The sequence below is a fragment of the Ranitomeya variabilis genome, chromosome 6 (assembly GCF_051348905.1).
Source record: "Ranitomeya variabilis isolate aRanVar5 chromosome 6, aRanVar5.hap1, whole genome shotgun sequence".
Classification (NCBI taxonomy): Eukaryota; Metazoa; Chordata; class Amphibia; order Anura; family Dendrobatidae; genus Ranitomeya; species Ranitomeya variabilis.
Genome location: NC_135237.1, coordinates 190,031,317 through 190,052,974, shown reverse-complemented (window position 1 = coordinate 190,052,974; position 21,658 = coordinate 190,031,317). Strand labels below are relative to the sequence as shown.

At 44.3% G+C, this 21,658-nt stretch overlaps 1 protein-coding gene across 2 annotated transcripts in view; it reads left to right on the top strand.

Moving 5' to 3' along the window:
* The window catches only part of LOC143782177 (leucine-rich repeat flightless-interacting protein 2-like), a 157,422-nt gene that overhangs the window by 99,477 nt on the left and 36,287 nt on the right, over positions 1 to 21,658 (top strand). The window contains exon 6 of one of the 2 annotated variants that reach the window (XM_077269336.1): positions 19,926 to 20,030. The exons of the other annotated variant lie outside the window; for it this stretch is intronic. Within the exon in view, the coding sequence (XP_077125451.1) occupies positions 19,926 to 20,030 (105 nt within the window). The remainder of the gene's footprint in view (positions 1 to 19,925; positions 20,031 to 21,658) is intronic. 2 annotated transcript variants of the gene reach the window in all.

Genomic DNA, 21,658 nt, shown 5'->3' with positions numbered 1-21,658 from the left:
ATCACCTTGTCTGATTTGACAAGATTTATTTTTCAAATTATGGTGGAAAATAAGTATTTGGTCATTAACAAAAGTTCATCTCAATATTTTGTTATATATCCTTTGTTGACAATGACAGAGGTCAAACGTTTTCTGTAAGGCTGGGTTCACACTGCGTTGCTGGCGTCCGTTAGACGGACTACATTACACAAAGGCATAACGCGGTGTAACGTAGTCTGTTTAACGCCGCCATTGACTCCAATGTCGGACGCATCAGTAGCGCCCGCCCACAATGGGCGTGCGCTAGGGATTGAGTGATGGACCCTGAGACGCAGGCTGCAGCGTTTCCGGATCCGTCACTGCTAGTGCAGATAGAGCATCTGCTAGCTCTATCTGCGCTAGCGTGCTGCTAGCGTGCTGCCATACCGGCACTTGCGTTTACAGCAGCCCGTTACCGTATGTGTTGATCGGGCTGCTGTAAACGTAATGTGAACCCAGCCAAAGTCTTCACGAGGTTGGCACACACTGTTGATGGTATGTTGGCCCATTCCTCCATGCAGATCTCCTCTAGAGCAGTGATGTTTTGGGCCTGTCGCTGGGTAACACGGACTTTCAACTCCTTCCAAAGGTTTTCTATGGGGTTGAGATCTGGAGACTGGCTAGGCCACTCCAGGACCTTCAAATGCTTCTTACAAAGCCACTGCTTCGTTGCCCTAGCAGTGTGCTTGGGACCATTATCATGCTGAAAGACCCATCCATGTTTCATCTTCAATGCCCTTGCTGATGGAAGGAGGTGTGCACTCAAAATCTCATGATACATGGGCCCATTCATCCTTTCATGTACATGGATCAGTCGTCCTGGTCCCTTAGCAGAGAAACAGCCCCAAAGCATGATGTTGCCACCGCCATGCTTCACGGTAGGTATGGTGTTCTTTGGATGCAACTCAGCATTCTGTCTCCTCCAAACACGACAAGTTTTGTTTCTAACAAGCAGTTCTACTTTGGTTTCATCAGACCATATGACATTCACCCAGTACTCTTCTGGATAATCCAAATGCCCTCTAACAAACTTCAGACGGGCCCACACATGTACTGGCTTAAGCAGGGGGACACATCTGGCACTGCAGGATCTGAGTCCCTGGCGGCGTAGTGTGTTACTGATGGTAGCCTTTGTTACGGTGGTCCCAGCTCTATGCAGGTCATTCACTAGGTCCCCCCTTGTGGTTCTGGGATTTTTCCTCACCGTTCTTGTGATCATTTTGACCCCACGGGATGAGATCTTGTGTGGAGCCCCAGATCGAGGAAGATTATCAGTGGTCTTGTATGTCTTCCATTTTCTTATTATTGCTCCCACAGTTTATTTCATCACACCAAACTGCTTGCCTATTGCAGATTCAGTCTTCCCAGCATGGTGCAGGGCTACAATTTTGTTTTTGGTGTCCTTTGACAGCTATTTGATCTTCACCATAGTGGAGTTTGGAGTGTGATTGTTTGAGGTTGTGGACAGGTGTCTTTTATACTGATAAGAAGTTCAAACAAGTGCCATTACTACAGGTAAAGAGTGGAGGACAGAGGAGCCTCTTAAAGAAGAAGTTACAGATCTGTGAGAGCCAGAAATCTTGAATGTTTTTAGGTAACAAAGTATTGAGATGAACTTTTGTTAATGACCAAATACTTATTTTCCACCATAATTTGCAAAATAAATCTTGCCAAATCAGACAAGGTGATTTTCTGGATTTGTTTTCTCATTATGACTCTCATAGTTGTGGTCTACCTATGATGTCAATTGCAGGCCTCTCTTATCTTTTTAAGTGGGAGAACTTGCACAATTGGTGGATGACTAAATACTTTTTTCCCCACTGTATATATAAGCAGCTTATGGCTGTGTAATTAGAAAAGTATCCTATCACAGTCAAAGTAACGTGCCAAAGAGATGTGGGTCCCCTATCTGAGGAACAATGGAAAAAGGTGCTAGCTCTAATTCCTAAATTATCCTTGTCTGAATCACAAAGACTGTCCCAAATCTTTCTTTTTCATAGAGTATATAAGACCTTTAGTATCCTATTTATTACCGTAAGAGTGGACAACATATGCCCAAGATGCGGGAAAAACGACACTCACCTAATGCACATGATGTTGGAGTGTGTAAACATTGGGAATTATTGGAAGGGGGTAGTTGACTTGATAAAATCTGTGTTCAGAATCCATATTTTGTTGGAACCCAGATCTGCATATTCGGTCTGTTGGAGGGGGACTGGATTCAGATTCCCCTATAGCTTTAGCTATCTCCAGAGTGCTATATTTCAAGCTAGGAAACTATTAGCATTGCACTGGATAGAAAAATCACCCCCCCCCCCCCCCCCCAACGATAGAAGAATTTAACTCCAAGCTAAATAATGTCTTATGTATGGAAAGGGGAATATATATTTAAAGAAACACCCTAAAAATGTAAAAATATATGGGAACAATGGTTAACTACTCCGGGGACTGCATCAGAAAGCCTTCTCAGAAAGACTATGATAGACCGTCTGTACATTTCCTTGTCATAAACCTATTAAAATCTCCTAACTCATTTTAGATCAGTGTTAGATTTTGGTTCTGGGAAACAAAAGGGTCCTAGATAACTGTATGTAAATGCTGTGATTCTCTGCATTTTGGTACAATACACGAGCAGTCAGATGGTATTAATTTATATTTGTGTTCATGTATGTAAACAGTAATAAGCAAATGATAATGCCTATGATGAATATCAATGTGAACCGTTTTGCATTTGGTTGGTAATGACATATATATTTTTTTATTTGTGTGTTTGTTCCATTTAGTCTTGATTGTTTCTAAAGACAAAATCAAAATGAGCATATATCTTGAGATTTTTCACAATGAAAAATGATCGGATTGAAAACATAAATTATCTGGGGTTTATCACATCTTTAAGAAGCTGAGTTCAAATTCCCTAGCCACACCCAGGCCTGATTACTGCCACACCTGTTCTCATTCAAAAAATCACTTACAGTTGTGTGAAAAAGTGTATGCCCCCTTCCTGATTTCCCCTTCTTTTGCATGTTTGTGACACATAAATATTTCATATCACCAAATAAATTTAAATATTAAACAAAGATAACACAAGTAAGCACAAAATACAGTTTTTAAATTAATGTCTTTATTTTTAAGGGAAAAAGAAATCCAAACCTACAGGGCCTTGTGTGAAAAAGTGATTGCCCCCCTTAAAACATAAATTAACTGTGGTGTATAACATCTTTGGGAGGCTAAGTTAAAATTCCCTAGCCACACGCAGGCCTGATTACTGCCACACCTATTCTCAATTAAGAAATCACTTAAATACGACTTGCCTGACAATGTGAACTAGACCAAATATCTTCAAAAGCTAGACATCATGCTGCAATCAAAAGAAATTCTGGTACAAATGGGATACAAAGTAATTGATATTCATGAGTCTGGAAAAGGTTATAAAGCAATTTCTAAGCTTTGGGACACCTGTGAACCACAGTGAGAGTCATTATCCACAAATGGCAAAACATGGAAAAGTGGTGAACCTTCCAGGATTGGCCCGCCAGCCAAAATTACTCCATGAGTGCAGCGACGGCTCATCCAAGTTGTCATAAAAGATCCCACAACAACATCCAAAGAAATGCAAGATGCGTGCATATATTCAAGAATTCGGCTAGAAAATAAACTTTCTTCTGGAATCTTCATATATGCCTCTTACAGTCAAGTTAAAACTATCTGAGGACATCACTACGTGTGAGTACAGTTAAAAAAGACAGCCTAGAAACGGTGTCTCACAGCCTCCTACAGTTGCAGCTTAGTCATGGAGTCAGAATAGTAAAAAAGACTTTTGCCAGATACATCTGTAAAACCAATGTACAGCTTCTATAAAGCTACAGAACAGTCTTCAGAGCATCTATGACAACATCCAGTGTAGTGTGTATAAGCATAATAGCAAAGCCCCTCCTCTAGCTTCCAGAAACAGCAGCTTTCATCACAACTTCATTCTGCCTGTGAAGTACAATAGCTGAGGGAAAGACTACACGGTCTCTACCAGATCTGCTGTTAGATGAAGAATGTAAGGAGTTTAATCCTCAGTCAATTGAGAAGACTAAGTGTTCTACAAAACCTACATGGAAAGTTAGAGAGAATTTTGAATCCATTAAACATTATCTTTCTTGGGCTATAGCAGACTCATGACAAAAATTACCGAGTCACATTGACATTATCTCTCAGCTTGCTTCTCTTGAACTACCACTAGAGAGAGCCCTAGGACAATTGTACTCAGTTTATGAAACCTATGACAGAAAGAGAAACTAATATAATTCTGCAATAGCTTAATACATCGGTTTCTCTTGAAGAGCTGCAGGTTTTCCAACAACTTAAGGCTACGTTCACATTTGAGTTGTTAGGTGCAGCGTCGGCGACGCAACCAACAACGCATGTACACAACGCAGCGTTTTGCGACGCATGCGTTGTCATAAGATAGTAAAGATCAGGAATTTCGGCGCAGGGAAAACGCTACAAGTAGCGTCCTCTGCGCCCTGTCTTGTGCGTCAATATGACGCATGCATCGTAAAACGCATTACAATGCATACCGGCGCATGTCCATGCGCCCCCCATGTTAAAGATAGGGGCGCATGACGCATGCGTCGGTATCCGTCGATGACGCTGCGCCCAACAACGCAAATGTGAACGTAGCCTAAATTGCACAACTAACCAAGATGCCATTTCGTGTTGCTGGGTCTGTCAGACAGTCAAAGTGATTATCTAAGTCACGCTCTTTGAAATCTTCATCAGTCGGCGAGCAACTTATAAGACAATGTGCAGAAGATGAGGCTTCTAAAGGTACACGCCATTTTTGTGCAAAAGAAAACTAAGATGTAAGTGGAAGCAGCATGAAAGAAGGCAGAAATGGAAGCTTTAGAAGTAAGTTCAGCAGATTAAGCAGCACGTGAGAAGGCAGAAAAGGAAGTGAGCGCAGTGCACAAGAAGGCAGAAATGGAAGCTTTAGAAGCAAGTTCAGTAGCCGAAGCAGCATGCAAGAAGGCAGAAATGGAGGCCCTAGAGAAGGAATGTGAACACGCCACAGCCATGGCAAGATTAAAGGTCCCGGAACAAGTTATCAGTGGGAGCCAAAGAGACAGCATCTGTTTAAGTGATTTTGATACTGAAGATCCTCTTAAGCGTACAAGAGACTATGTACTAAGTGATAATAGTGCACCCCTGACTCTAACAATCATTCCTGATGGTACAGACATTACTCTAAGGCAGGGCTCCCCAACCTGTAGCTCGGGAGCCACATGTGGCTCGCGGCCCCATGAATTGTGGCTCGCGACTGTCTGCCAGCTTGATGCATTAGGTCTAGGTCTAGCAAACAGGTATCAAGACCACATCTCAAAATGGTGAATTTTCGTGAGCAGCGGTGCACAGAATTGCAGATCTGGATGCACATTTACTGGTCTTAGGGGTTTCGAGATGTTTTAGGTATGGTATGCTGGAGGTTTGTACTACCTATTAGAGGAGGTGCTCAAAGCTGGATGTGACAGTGTGTTGAGAGAATACTGAATGGGGGTATTGTGGGAACCACTGGATCTCAGTGTATGGCTCTGGAGTGATTTCTGTGGAAAAGCTTTGGTTATCATTATACGTATAATGGGGGCTTTGGTTGCCACTATGAAGAGGGTGGGAGCTGGATGTGGCTCGCGACCCTCTCTCAGTGCTGAATGTGGCTCGCGACCCTCTCTCTAAGCTTAATGTAGCTCTCAAGGTCAGAAAGGTTGGGGACCACTGCTCTAAGGTAACAGGACTCATAGCGGTCACCAGCATCCTGCATTAAAGATCAGTACAACATGCTGCCAACCCTTCATCCTGAACCTCCTTCATGCACCAGAATGTACCAGGCCTCTGAACTTCACCAAACCCTATGCATAGAAGTGCACATGCAAACCAATTTGCAGGCAAGTCATCTCATCATGTTCCAGTCAGCCACAAACTTCCAGCTCCATGCATGGCAGAAATTATGCACATTAAACCAGTCACTGGACTAAATGCCTATGCTGCACCATACTGTGTTCCTAGGTAAATACATCACAGACGATATGAACAACAGTAGACAGCCAGCAACAGTCTTTAGAAAATCAGAGAAAACTGACATGTCTGACTTTGCAAGGTATGGTTTGCAGCAAACTTACTAAGACTGGTCTTGTAAGAGTGTGACAGCAGCTGTCATGGGCATGTCCCTCTAGTGTTCATGTGCATACAATTATTGTGTGGTAATGTAAATGATGCTTATGTGTACCTTACTAATAAAAATGTAGTTGATATATTGTATAAGTGTTTTACATCTAATTTTATGTGTTTTGATATTGTTACAAGATTAGGGAAAGATGTAAAGGATATGAGGGTAGCCATAGGATTGGGTTTAGTATAGTTGTTCAAAATAGAGTCAGGAAACTAAGCTGCCTGTATAATAGCTAAAGTAGGGGATTTCCAAGTTGGGAGGGGTAAGAGTGAGTGAGTTTTTCTAGGGGAGACTTCCTGATTCTCAGTCAGTGCCAGGGAGCAGTGTAAACTAATGTACTATAGTTATAACGTTAAGAAAGTGCTGAAGAGTGTTTTAGTTGAAGGCAGTACAGGCCAGAGGGCCACACAGTACGGACAGGCACAGAACGCTTTGGAAAAGCAGAATGCAGTTGGCTGCCACTTCATACGATGGTATCCCATAGAGAATCTGGGGCCTATGGCTTGAATCAGGACAGAGGAACCTTTTTCATCTCCCAGTGAAGGGGAGCCAGAGCAGGAACCAATACGGGAAAGTGTGCGCAGGAATATGGAGACCCCAGAGCCAGGACAGGCATCTCAGAAGCTAGAGGAGCCAACATTGAAAAGGAAAGCTCAGATTGGATATGTGACCGCAGAGCCAGGATGAGCATCTTGGAGGCTAGAGGAGTCAGCATTGAGAGGGAAAGCTCAGGCTGAAAATGGGACTGCAGAGCCAGGAAGACCATCTCAGAGGCTAGAGTAGCCAGCATTGAGAAGGAAAGCTCAGGCTGAAAATGGGACTGCAGAGCCAGGAAGACCATCTCAGAGGCTAGAGTAGCCAGCATTGAGAAGGAAAGGTCAGGCTGAGTATGGGACTGCAGAGCCAGGAAGAGCATCTCAAAGTCTAGAGGAGCCAACATTGAGAAGGAAAGCTCAGGTTGAGTATGGGACCGCAGAGCCAGAAAGAGCATCTCAGAGGCTAGAGGAGTCAGCATTGAGAGGAAAAGCTCAGGCTGAAGATATGAACTTGTGCTGTACTAAAACTGCCATGGATTGTTTGTTATCAAGTAAAGTTACACTGTTAAAGCGGAATGCGGTGTCTGTCCTGAGTGTGTGATACCGACCAAAGACAGGACTATGGGATCAGCAGGATCTGTAAACTCAAACATGAGTTTTGTGCAATACTCCTACATCACACATCAGGCCGGATATTATATTTTCTATGCGAGAGGCCAGGGTATGAGAAAAAAACAGCCCCTCACCATGACTACCACCCTGGGCACCTCACAGTCCCACAAGATTTGATAATCTGAAAACTACAGATGTTAGAAATGTATTTTTGAACCGTAATTAATGACTTTGGCATCAGATGGCTAGAGCCACAATTCACAGAACGAGTTAAGACACATAAATCTGTCCACATCAGTAATCCAGCGGTTAGTCTCATGGCTGCTTGGGAGAAACTAGAATGAAGCTATGGTAATACCAAAACCATAGAAAATGCACTGTTCAAGCAATTAAAGCGTTTTCCAAAAATATCCAATCCAGGCCTACTAGGATTTCCTCATTTAATACTCATGAGATCACAGCACTTACTTTCAGCCATGCCCACATCGTTACTGGGTGAAAGAGAAGTTGAGTGACAGTAAGTGGCAGGAAGAAACCCCTGACAACATGAACACGTCCTCGTTCTGTGATGACAACCTCTGGTCAATAGTGTTCAATTCTACAAGTGAAGACTACAAGCTGGCACCTGCAAGACACGAATTCATAAGGATTATGGAAATGGAATTTTCCCAAGTTGATTCCAAAAGCTGATTAGCACCTTTACCCTTTCGTTCTCCAAAGACAAGGTTGCCAAACAATCTGCAGCAAGCAATGGCAAGGTTTTCATCTTTAAAATTTACCCTAAAAAGAAAACCTGAGGGTACTGTCTCACAGTGGCACTTTTGTCGCTACGACGGTACGATCCGTGACGTTCCAGCGATATCCATACGATATCGCTGTGTCTGACACGCAGCAGCGATCAGGGACCCTGCTGAGAATCGTACGTCGTAGCAGATCGTTTGGAACTTTCTTTCGTCGCTGGATCTCCCGCTGTCATCGTTGGATCGGTGTGTGTGACACCGATCCAACGATGCGTTCGCTTGTAACCAGGGTAAACATCGGGTTACTAAGCGCAGGGCCGCGCTTAGTAACCCGATGTTTACCCTGGTTACCATCGTAAAAGTAAAAAAAAAAAAACTTACATACTCACATTCCGGTGTCCGTCAGGTCCCTCGCAGTCTGCTTCCCGCTCTGACTGACTGCCGGCCGTAAAGTGAGCAGAGCACAGCAGTGACGTCACCGCTGTGCTGTGCTTTCACTTTACGGCGGCACTCAGTCAGAGCGGGAAGCAGACGGCTAGGGACCTGACGGACACCAGAATGTGAGTATGTACTGTTTGTTTTTTTTTTACTTTTACGATGGTAACCAGGGTAAACATCGGGTTACTAAGCGTGGCCCTGCACTTAGTAACCCAATGTTTACCCTGGTTACCCGGGGCCCTCGGCATCGTTGGTCGCTGGAGAGCGGTCTGTGTGACAGCTCCCCAGCGACCACACAACGACTTTCCAACGATCATGGCCAGGTCGTATCGCTGGTCGTGATCGTTGGAAAGTTGCAGAGTGTGACAGTACCCTGAGATAGAGAAACATTTAGATGACTTCATGCAGAATATCTTCGTCAGAGCTCATGCAAAGATTGCAGCACCACTGAAGGAAGGAGAAGAATGCTGGTATCTTTCTTCCTTTGGTGTCTTATCACCCTCGCAAACCAAACCAAATCAGAGTGATGTTTGACTCAAGTGCTCAGTATGAAGGCATCTCTCTCAATAGCTTGCTCCTCACTCGGCTTAAAGGGAATCTGTCACCCCAAAATTCACCTATAAGCTAAGGCCACCAGCATCAGGGGCTTATCTACAGCATTCTGTAATGCTGTAGATAAGCCCCCGATGTCACCTGAAACATAAGAAAAACAGGTTATATTATACTCACCCAGGGGCAGTCCCAATGCGGTCCTGTCGGATGGGCGTTGCGGTCCGGGTCCAGCGCCTCCCATCTTTATACGATGTTGTCCTCTTCTTTGCTTCCTGCCGTGGCTCCTGCGCAGGCGTACTTTATCTGTCCTGTTGAGGGCAGAGTAAAGTACTGCAGTGGGCAGGCACCGGTAAAGGTCAGAGAGGCCCGGCGCCTGCGCACTGCAGTACTTTACACTGCCCTCAAAGGGGCAGATAAAGTACGCCTGCGCAGGAGCCGTGGCAGGGAGCAAAGAAGAGGACGTCATCATTTGAAGATGGAAGGCGCTGGACCCGGAACGCGACGCCCATCGGACCGGACCGCATGCGGCTCCACCCCTATGGGAGTGGAGTCGGGCCCATATTCATTACTGTAATGAGCGTTACCATGTGACCGCTCAATACAGGAAGAAGCTGTCAGCACCCGGAGAACCAGGGACGTGCAGGGACCACGCCAGGAGCAGGTGAGTATTATTAGACAACTGCCGCTCCCCCTTCCCTGACGACCCCTGGGAATGACTCGAGTATAAGCTGAGAGGGGCAATTTCAGCCTAAAAAAAGGCTGAAATTCTCGGCTTAGGCTACTTTCACACTAGCGTCGTGCACTGCACGTCGCTATGCGTCATTTTGTAGAAAAAATGCATCCTGCAAAAGTGCTTGCAGGATGCGTTTTTTCTACATAGACTTGCATTAGCGACGCTGTCACGATATGGTAGGAAATATCATATAAGTTGAGTTTCTCTTGTCAGCCCAGGATGTGGGCTAAGAAACCGCCCTTCTCTTTTACTTCAGAGTTGAGCTTGCCTTGCCAATGTATGTGAGAGGGGAGTTTTATTGAAGAAAGGTATTTACAACCGGCATTTCCTGCCGCGTAAGCTCTTGTCCAGCTATCACTGGACTAGAACCTTCTAGAATCATGAAAGTCCTTTGTTCTGTTTTTGTAAGATATTAGGCAAACGATTTAAAATACGAACACCAAAATATATCGTCATAATCACACTCGGAGGATCTACGCATCACTCTAAATACGGGCGTCTAACTCCATCGGGTGAGGAAGTAGGGATTGCTCTGTAAATAATAGGACATATTTGATCTCATCGGAATGCCCACGATAATACGAGATGAATGCTGGGTATGGTACGATTATAATATGTTCTGTAGCGAAGTTACGGGCATCAGATATATTTAATGCCCAGTGAGTAATACTGAAGAAGTAGGAGGGGTTGGAAAAGCCAGCCCTTTCTGTGAGGTCACAGGCTGTAGGTTATAAAGTTGCTGGCAGGCTTCCAGGGGGGAGTTGTGAGTTTTTACCTGAAGCGACCAGACTGCGAGTGCAAATGCACTGGGATAGATGGAAAGTTCTCCTAGCCTGTTGCCTGCAATGCAATGATCTGAGAATATGTGAGTGTTACCTTGTCTTCATTTAATCCTTTTATTTTTATAATTACCTTGTACATATTTGCAATTGTCTCCTTTGTAACATCTTTGTAACATATGTTTATAAAGCACTGCCTACCTATTGTGGGGTATATTATTTCATGCCAGTTCTTTCTCCCCGCTCTAAAAACGTACCCTAAGTCTCTTGAAGGGAAATTACGCTACTGTTTTGGGTTAGCTCCGGACCCGTTTAATTGGAGCTGGTGGCAGCAATACCGTGTACAGGCCGTTGGGTGTCACTGCAGCGACTGCGGCTTGATAATTATCGTTCCTGCCCGAGCGGGAGTAGTTATCGCCTCGCTGCAGCGTGCCCAATAGCCAGTACATAGCAGGCAGCCTTTCTGGCGACTAATTACCCTAGGTGCAGTACCTAATCTGACCTGACAGAAAGGAGGGCGCCAGAGAGCTGCAAGGTTTAAGTGGAACTGTAAGCGGGATATACACAAATCCCTGCAGTTCATGGTATATTGAAGAGCAGTGGGATACCTAAAATAAGCCCCTGCTGTAAACTAAGAGGTCAATAGCCTCGTGTGTGTTTTTTCATCACATTGTGGCAGTGGAGGGATAACTAGGATAAGCCCCCTGCACATGTGATAGCCGTCTGTTGGTCTAAAGTCACCCCAATCCGTGACATATTGTGGGCAGCGGCTAAGGGATCTTGACAGTCACGGTGTGAATCATGACAGACGCAGTGCGACGCCGCATTGCCACACGTCGCAACCGTTGTGCGAAGGTTGCGTCGGACCGTCGCCACCAAAAAACGTTGCATGTAACGTTTTTTGGTGCTTCGTGCCCGCCCCCCCGCACCTCACAATGGGGCAGCGGATGCGTTGAAAAACAGCATCCGCTGCCCCCGTTGTGCGGCGCTTTCACTGCTTGCGTCGGTACGCCGCAACGACGCAATTCGTCGTGCGTCGTACGACGCTAGTGTGAAAGTAGCCTTTTACTCAAGTATATACGGTACAATGCTTTGTCTTCACAACCTCTATCTGTGTTCTGATGTTCCTCCTATACAATGCAGCCTTGGTCTGCTTTGGGGCATTAAACAGGACAAGTTCTAATTTCCAGGAGTCAGTCTGTGTCAAACCTTTCACCAAATGAGAATTCTTATCTCTTGTTAACAGCATCTATGATCCTCTTGGGTTTATAGCACCCATCATCATTCAAGGTAAGATACTGTTGAGACAGTTGACCAATGAGAGCACTCTGCTGCCGTCCCAGAAACAACAAAGGTGGCAAACATTGGAGAAGTCTCTGAAGGTCTTGCAACATCTCCAAGTCCCACGCTGTTATTCCTTCTTAAGGTCCCTTTCAGCTGCTATCAGAAGAGAAGTCCACATTTTCTCAGATGCATCTACAGAGGCCACAGCTGTAGTAGCTTACCTGAAGGCCTCAGAAGCCAATAACAGGGGTGCATTGTGGATTTGTCCTGGACAAGGCCAAATTAACCCCAAAATATGCACACTGTGTACCAGTGCTTGGACTTTGTCCTGCTAAACTGGGTACGGATGTTGCTGAAGTTACCCCTGAACAATGGCACCCATTCTCCGCTGGCCTGAACCCAGCTAACCGAGGAAAAGGACTCATGGCTGCATCTAGCCTTTGTGACAACACCTCACTGTCATCTTCAGGCTTTCTACATGAGGACCCTTGTTCTGTTGATGCTAGCAGCACAAATGAGCTTGAGGAACCAGATGCCGATGGGGAGATCAGACCAGCCATTATTATTATTTATTTATATAGCACCATTAATTCCATGGTGCTGTACATGAGAAGGGGTTATGGAGCGCCCCCAGTAGGGCTGTGGGGTACTCGGTACCGGGTCCTTCGGTTCTCAGTGGGGACGTCACGGTGGCTGACCCGGTCCGTGGCCCTCGGGACGTCCATTGTAAAATGGGGGAAAGGTCTTTAAAGGGATAATGTTCGTGACGCCACCTGTGGTATTCGGTCAGGGTGACCGACGCTGCTTAGGGGTCCGCTGGGGTGATGTAATGGCAGCTAGATGGTATACCTTCCCACAGGTGAAGTGTATCCCCAGGGCTTCCCAGAGAGTAGATGGTGGATGGTGTGAGGCGCAGTGAAGAACGAGGACACAAGGTTGCAGTCTCTTTACCTTTACTGAAGGCTTCAGCATCCACAGTCCAGGGTACAGACCACAGGGTAGGCAGAGTCTGGCCGGTCTGAAGACAAATCCAGAGTCCCCTTATCCAGGTGGAAATCAGTAGCCTTCCTTTAGCGCCTGGATGTTGTAGTACCTCCCTGCTGAGCGTCTTGGTAAGGTCCTCACAACTGATGTTGGTGTTCTAGATGTTATGTCTCTTTCTCTGTCCCCCTGATGGTAAGGATAGGACAAACCCGTATGAATGGTGACCTGAGGCTTTTTACAGGGACTCTAGCACGCCCCAGCCCCCACAAGTTGCCACCGTGCCTCCTGGGTATGGGTCGGGCAGGTAACGTGGAATTACCTGACCTGCCAGTCTCTGAAGTAAAGCGTAGAGATCTTTACTCCCTCGGTATTCTGGCTACTGGATTCCTGCTCCTCAGAAAGGAGGCAGCCTTTTGCACTCAACTCCTTCTGGTTTCCTCTCCTTTTGCTATGACTTCGTTTCTCACCCTCTGCAATACAATTCGCTGTTCTTGTCTCTTTCTTAGGATGCTGCCGCACGTGGGGCGGGCGCAGCTCCGTGGCTTCTGTCTAGGCCTCAGACAGGATCCCACCCCAGTCAGGGACCTCTCTGTCTACAGTGCTTAGATGTTCCTCCTTCCCCTCCGGCTGCCTGACAGGGTGCTGCCTGGGTGAAGCCCAGTCAGCTTCTGCCTAACTTCCTATCCAGACCACCAGTTTTACCTAATTGTGAAGAGTGCCCTAATAAATAGGAGCATAGCTCCCCCTGGTGGACTGGAGTGTGAAGTGTGTTGTGTGGTTTGTGATACCTGGTAAGAAGATCTCCTTTATTGCCTTCAGACGTAACATCACTCCCCCAGGTGGAAGAATGACGTTACTGCAACGACCAGGACCCCGGGGCGCTGCAGTTACATCAAAATACAAATATCACTTACAGTAAACAAAACTAACAATGACAGACTGGTACAGAGGGAAGAGGACCCTGCCCTTGCGGGCTTACATCTCTACATGCTGCACATCTGCAGTACTACGGTTAAAGCTGAGGCCTCATCACTCTGGACACTTCTCGAGCTGGTCATTGGTTGTGTAGGCAGGCATTCACCTGGCTTATCTCTCCAAGTGCTTCATAAGAGAAGGCATCACTTGAAGAAGGACATTGCTACTGGACACAGCTTACGGCGGGGAGCATGCCGCCATATATCTCCAGCTGTGTTAGAATGTGGAACTTTCACCATTAGATTGTTGAGTTGGTGAAAGTGTTTGCATATTGCAGCTTCCCCAATAAAAAGAACAAAAAAGAGGGTATTCAGAATATAGAAAGAAAACCCAATAAGAGTGTTTAAAGCAAATATATAAATTTATTAAATCATAAAATTCAAAAATAACACAAAAATATAAGCAGGGTAGGGCTAATTAAACAGGATACAGAGCCCGGCTCACCTCATATATCAAAAATTAATAGCAATAAACACAGTCAGGAAATATATATCAAAATGAAGATTTACCAATATAATCTTAAAGTACCATGATTTAAGCAGCAAAAAATATCCAAAAGCCTATATTAGCCTAGCACAACCAGCATAGTACTCATAGATACAAAGTGCCACAGTGCAAGATGCAGCAAGGGTTTGAACCTAGAAATGTGAGGAGACTGTGCTGAACAGCATGGATAAATTAAGCCAGTATGAGGCTCCCGATACAAAGTGCCATAGTGCCATAGTGGCCTCCTGACGAAGATCGGCGAAACGCGCGTTGAGGCGACAGGCTGGGGCCCGGTATTCGCATTTTATCTCAGGTAATATGACACACTAAAACAGCTTTAATTATATCGGCTAGCGTTGTTCCTAGATTCAAACCTTTGCTGCACTTCTACTATGGCACTATGGCACTTTGTATCGGGAGCCTCATACTGGCTTAATTTATCCATGCTGTTCAGCACAGTCTCCTCACATTTCTAGGTTCAAACCCTTGCTGCATCTTGCACTGTGGCACTTTGTATCTATGAGTACTATGCTGGTTGTGCTAGGCTAATATAGTCTTTTGGATATTTTTTGCTGCATGGTACTTTAAGATTATATTGGTAAATCTTCATTTTGATATATATTTCCTGACTGTGTTTATTGCTATTAATTTTTGATATATGAGGTGAGCCGGGCTCTGTATCCTGTTTAATTAGCCCTACCCTGCTTATATTTTTGTGTTATTTTTGAATTTTATGATTTAATAAAATTATATATTTGCTTTAAACACTCTTATTGGGTTTTCTTTCTATATTCTGAATACCCTCTTTTTTGTTCTATATGTTGCTAGAGTGATCTATTTATAAAAAGAAATCAGTTGGTGGAATTAGATGTTCTAATTCCCCAATAAAAAGATGGGTTTCCATTTAGAAAACTGATATAGTTATTATTGCATGCTCGTGTGTTTCTTCAGGTTACAGATCCACCTTGAACATCATCAGAAGACATTGTGTCAAATGGATTTCAGACGGGGAGTGTCATGTTCCATGATTTGGGAATCATACAGACAGTATAGCATTACCATTGTGTTGTTACATATTGCTGTTTCTTTGCTATGCAATAAGGTTTGCCCTGTCTAGAAGTTTGTCTTCCTATTTCCCTGTCTGTCTCTGACAAAGCTCTGATATCAGTAACCCCTCACTTATTCCTCATTCTTCTTCCTCAGTAACCATCTATCAGTCATCTTAGAAGCTCATTAGTGATGGGCGAATATACTCGTTACTCGAGATTTCCCAAGCACACTCGGGTGACCTCCGAGTATTTTTTAGTGCTTGGAGATTTAGGTTTCCTAACGTCAGCTGAATGATTTACATCTCTTAGCCAGCTTCATTACATGTGGGGATTCCCTAGCAACCAGGCAACCCCCACATGTACTTATGCTGGCTAACAGATGTAAATCATTCAGCTGCGGCGATGAAAACTAAATCTCCGAGCACTAAAAAATACTCGGAGGACACCCGAGCGTGCTCGGGAAATCTCGAGTAATGAGTATATTCGCTCATCGCTAAGGCTAGGTTCACATTGCGTTAAGTGCAGTCCGTTCAACGCATATGTTAAACGGACTGCGCCACACAAGTACCTTTAAAGATTGCGTTATGCAATCGCGCTAGCGCAGATGCTCCATCTGTGCTAGCGGTGACGGACCCCGAAACGCTGCAGACCGCGTCCGAGGGTCCGTCACAGAATGACTGCACATCACTAACGCATGCCGATTATGACATGTGTTAGTGATGCGCTACATAATGGCAGTCAATGGGAGCGCTAACGCATCCATTACATAGCGTTAGTGCCGCTATGTAACGGATGCCGTCAGCGGATTGCCATTAACGCAATGTGAACCCAGCCTAAAGCTCATGTGTATGCAGTCCTGTTTCTGAAATTTTTTTTTACCTCCTGTATGTGTGCATATCTTCAAGAATTCACTTGGAGAATAAATCTTCTGCAATCTTCATACGTGCCTCCTACAGTCTAGTTTGTTGGCAGATATGCAACAGATACAGACTTATTTGTGTGCAGGAGGAGTTTACACTTTTCTGACAGTAGATGGTGATGTTGTTACTGTTTATGCTTAGTTTAATGTAATGCATATACTTGTTGTAATTTGGTTTCACTTTCTCTCTGGTAAAAAGGTTTTTTAGACTTCCTCTTATTCTGTATTAAGAAGACATAACTCCCAACCGTCCCTCATTGTGCGGGACTGTCCCGGTTTTGAGCTTTTGCCCCGCTGTCCAGCACGGGACGCTCTGATCCCACAGACAGCAGGACCGACACGCCCCCTTGTGTTAAGCCATGCCCCGGGCCCTTACCCTTCCATATGGCTGCCTGCTTTCTGTGCACAGGACCTGTGATGAGGTCACAGGAGGGGAGGAGTCAGGGGTCACATGATCGGGACCTCCGTGGATTGCAGGACTCGGCTGCCTGTGCTGGTTGCCAACTTGCCACATGGTGCTGCAGCCGCCGCAGGATAAGGTAAGTAATGCCTTGTGTGGGGTCAGGAGGTGTACAGTGTGGATGTAGCAGAGCCGTGTGTGTGCGAGGTGTATGGAGCGGAGCTGTGTGTGCGAGGTGTATGGAGCGGAGCCGTGTGTGTATGAGGTGTATGGAGCAGAGCCGTATGTGTACGAGGTGTATGGAGCAGAGCCGTGTGTGTACGAGGTGTATGGAGCAGAGCCGTGTGTGTACGAGGTGTATGGAGCAGAGCCGTGTGTGTACGAGGTGTATGGAGCGGAGCCGTGTGTGTATGAGGTGTATGGAGTGGAGCCGTGTGTGTATGAGGTGTATGGAGCGGAGCTAAATGTGTACGAGGTGTACGGAGCAGAGCCGTGTGTGTATGAGGTGTATGGAGCAGAGCCGTGTGTGCAAAGTGTACGCGCAGCCGCGTGTGTAGGAGTAGCTATGTGTGGCCATTATATGGTACGAAGTATCATGTGCGGCCAATATACAGTATGGAGCATCATGTGCAGTCATTATACAGTATGGAGCATCATGTGCGGTCATTACAGTATGGAGCATCATGTGGGGTCATTATACAGTATGGAGCATCATGTGGGGCCATTATACAGTATGGAGCATCATGTGCAGCCAATATACAGTATGGAGCATCATGTGCAGTCATTATACAGTATGGAGCTTCATGTGCGGTCATTATACAGTATGGAGCATCATGTGCGGTCATTATACAGTATGGAGCATCATGTGGGGTCATTATACAGTATGGAGCATCATGTGCAGTCATTATACAGTATGGAGCATCATGTGGGGTCATTATACAGTATGGAGCATCATGTGGGGCCATTATACAGTATGGAGCATCATGTGCAGCCAATATACAGTATGTGCGGTCATTATACAGTATGGAGCATCATGTGCGGTCATTATACAGTATGGAGCATCATGTGCGGTCATTATACAGTATGGAGCATCATGTGGGGCCATTATACAGTATGGAGCATCATGTGGAGCCATTATACAGTATGGAGCATCATGTGGGGCCATTATACAGTATGGAACATCATGTGCGGTCATTATACAGTATTGAGCATCATGTGGGGTCAATATACAGTATAGAGCATCATGTGCAGCCAATGTGCAGCCAATGTACAGTATGGAGCATCATGTGCAGTCATTATACAGTATGGAGCATCATGTGTGGTCATTATACAGTATGAAGCATCATGTGCGGTCATTATACAGTATGGAGCATCATGTGCGGTCATTATACAGTATGGAGCATCATGTGGGGTCATTATACAGTATGGAGCATCATGTGTGGTCATTATACAGTATGGAGCATCATGTGGGGTCATTATACAGTATGGAGCATCATGTGGGGCCATTATACAGTATGGAGCATCATGTGCAGCCAATATACAGTATGTGCGGTCATTATACAGTATGGAGCATCATGTGCGGTCATTATACAGTATGGAGCATCATGTGCGGTGATTATACAGTATGGAGCATCATGTGCGGTCATTATACAGTATGGAGCATCATGTGTGGTCATTATACAGTATGGAGAATCATGTGGGGCCATTATACAGTATGGAGCATCATGTGGAGCCATTATACAGTATGGAGCATCATGTGCGGTCATTATACAGTATGGAGCATCATGTGTGGTCATTATACAGTATGGAGAATCATGTGGGGCCATTATACAGTATGGAGCATCATGTGGAGCCATTATACAGTATGGAGCATCATGTGGGGCCATTATACAGTATGGAGCATCATGTGCGGTCATTATACAGTATTGAGCATCATGTGGGGTCATTATACAGTATGGAGCATCATGTGCAGCCAATGTACAGTATGGAGCATCATGTGCAGTCATTATACAGTATGGAGCATCATGTGTGGTCATTATACAGTATGGAGCATCATGTGTGGCCATTATACAGTATGGAGCATCATGTGTGGTCATCATACAGTATGGAGCATCATGTGTGGGAGCACTGTGTGGCCATATTTTTTTGTTTATAATTATTGTATATGAAACAGTGTGATCAGCAGTGCTAAATGGGTGTGGTTGGGACGTGGATATGGGTGTGACTAATTATGAATGGGTGTGGTAAGAGGCGTGGCCTAAAATTTGCTTTGTCCCTCTTTCCCATCTTCAAAAGTTGGGAGGTATGAAGAAGATGATGCATGTACCTCATGCTGTGTGTAGATAAAAGTTGAATTACCCCATATAATCTACTCTCACAAGTTTCTTCTGCGACCAAACTATGCAACAGAGTTAAAATTATCTGAGGACATCATACGTGTGTACAGTTAAAAGAGACAGCCTAGAAATGGTGTCTTACAGCCCCATACGCTTGCATCTTAGTCTTGGAGTCAGAATAATGGTTGTTGTGTGTACTCTTGAGTGGAGCTGACCTCCAGAGCTGGGCTCTTGGTAAGCAGAGCTGAATCCTGTTTCTTGTGTAGGTGAATCCTGCAGTTATAAGGACTATAGTGAATGCAGTTTTGTTTATGTCAAGAAGATTAAATATGTCCATTTCTTTTGTTTGGACTGGTTTATGAAGCCAGTTTTAATTAACTAGTTGAAAATTTTAACAAGAAGGATTCCTATGACTTCCTCATTAAGAAGCTGAGTGAGCCGATAAAAGGATGGCATCTGTGTGCTGTCTGTGGATTAACATTGCAATGGATAGAAGTTTTGAAAAGTATTTTATTTATGGACACACTGGCCAAGCACTGATGACCTTTGCATCCAAAACTCTGATGAGCAATGGTCTGCTTTATGTCCCTTACATGTAGCAAAAATTAGTCTAAGAAGCTTTTGGAAGAACACTTATTCCTGATCATTAGTCCATGTAAACATGGCCAGTTGGCCACTATCAGCTAACAAATGGACAAACTAATCACATATTTTTTTGTTTGTTAGCAACTGACATCCACTAGTGACTGTATGGATGACAAATTAACAATTGTTCACTGTCATTCCATTTGCATTAATATGACTTCTTTATATCAGAATGATACCTTACTCTTCTCCATTGATTGCTGCAGAGCTTGTTTGTCTTCATTTTAGGTTATTTGGCTTCAACAGCGGGTGGCCAGATATAAAACTGCAACAGAGAATGCAAGAAAGGCTGAAGAACTAGTGAAAGTTGAAAAGAGAAAACTTCAAAGAGAGGTTGTTACATATTATTTCCAGATGCCACTACTCAGTGCATGTAGAAGAAGGCCCAAAGCGAAAAATGAATGCCCCATACACATTAAAGTCAACCAAAACCACTGATTTGGAGGGACCGGCTCAACATGTAATATGTATGGGGGCCTCCCAACTTTCCCCAACACATAATGATGGGTGGACAAGGATCTTTAAATATCTGATCCTTTTGCAGTACCACATAAATATATTTACGTAGTTACTCTTGATATCACTAAGATTAAATCAGTGCAAGTCCAAGTAAATGTGCAAAACTATTGGTTAATAACACTCAAATAAGAGCTTTAGTGGCAACATTATTATGCTACACCATAAACAATTCAGGAGTCCCTGACGAAGCAAGGGTGAAACGTACGTTGGGGCACCAGGACCACATTTTACACAAGTCTGTTGGACATGGAATTTCTGTTACCTTTTAGAATATAAGGCTCACCATACCATTTGTTTAGACATGTCAGATGATTACTTTTTGATTGATGCAGACTGAATATTGGAAACCGCAGCAATCAGAAAAATGGGGAACTTTTATCTCTGACAGGGCACTTTTATCCCCATTTTTACTGATCATGAATAAAAACCACAAAACTGATAACACTAATATTACGACAAATAACATTATACCCAGGAGTTCTGTAGATTGTATATAGTGTATAGTTAAAGTGTACAGGTAATACAGTGATCACCGGTGACATTATACACAGGAGCTCTGTATATAGTGTACAGATAATACAGTGATCACTGGTAATCAGTGACATTATACACAGAAGCTATGTATATAGTATATAGTGTAAGTGAACAGGTAATACAGTGATCACTGGTAACATTATACACAGGAGCTCTGTATATACAGTAAATTATAGTGTATAGAAAAGGTGCACAATATTTTTTGGTCCAAGGGCCGCAATGCAATAATGATCCAATCCCAAAGGCTGCAAAAAAATTGAATGGGGTACTTACATGGATACATAACCAGAACCACAATCAGTACATTAATACATCATCAAACAAAGTTTTGAGTGAGGAGAATTTGGAGACATTCTGCTCAGCTTCTGCTCCAAAAAATAATCGTGAACATATGCTAACTTACACTGAGTTTTTGGCACAGAGACTGAACAGAAGCTCATCAAATCATTCTCATAATTTCTAAATTCTAAAGTTTGGAAGATTTTTAAGTTTTAACATAGCCATAAAGTTTTGGATTGCTGCATGGGTACAATATTAGAACCACCGTCAGTACATGAATTTAGTACTAAAACTACCCATCAGTATATGAGTGCAGCACCAGAACCACAGTCAGTACATGAATGCAGAATCAGAACCACCATCAGCACATGAATGCAGCACCAGAACAACCTTTAGTACATGAATTCAGCGGTAGAACTACTGTCAGTGCATGAATAAATTACCAAGCTTAGTAGAGCGATGAATTCTAATGTCAGGTCAGCCCCATGTACAATTTTACCTCATGAACGTACAACTCCCAGTATGACTTTAACAGTCATCATCAGACTTTGGACCATACAGGAACCACAGCACTGATGAGATGCAGGAAGGATCACAAACAAACATGTAGATACAGATGTGGTGACTCA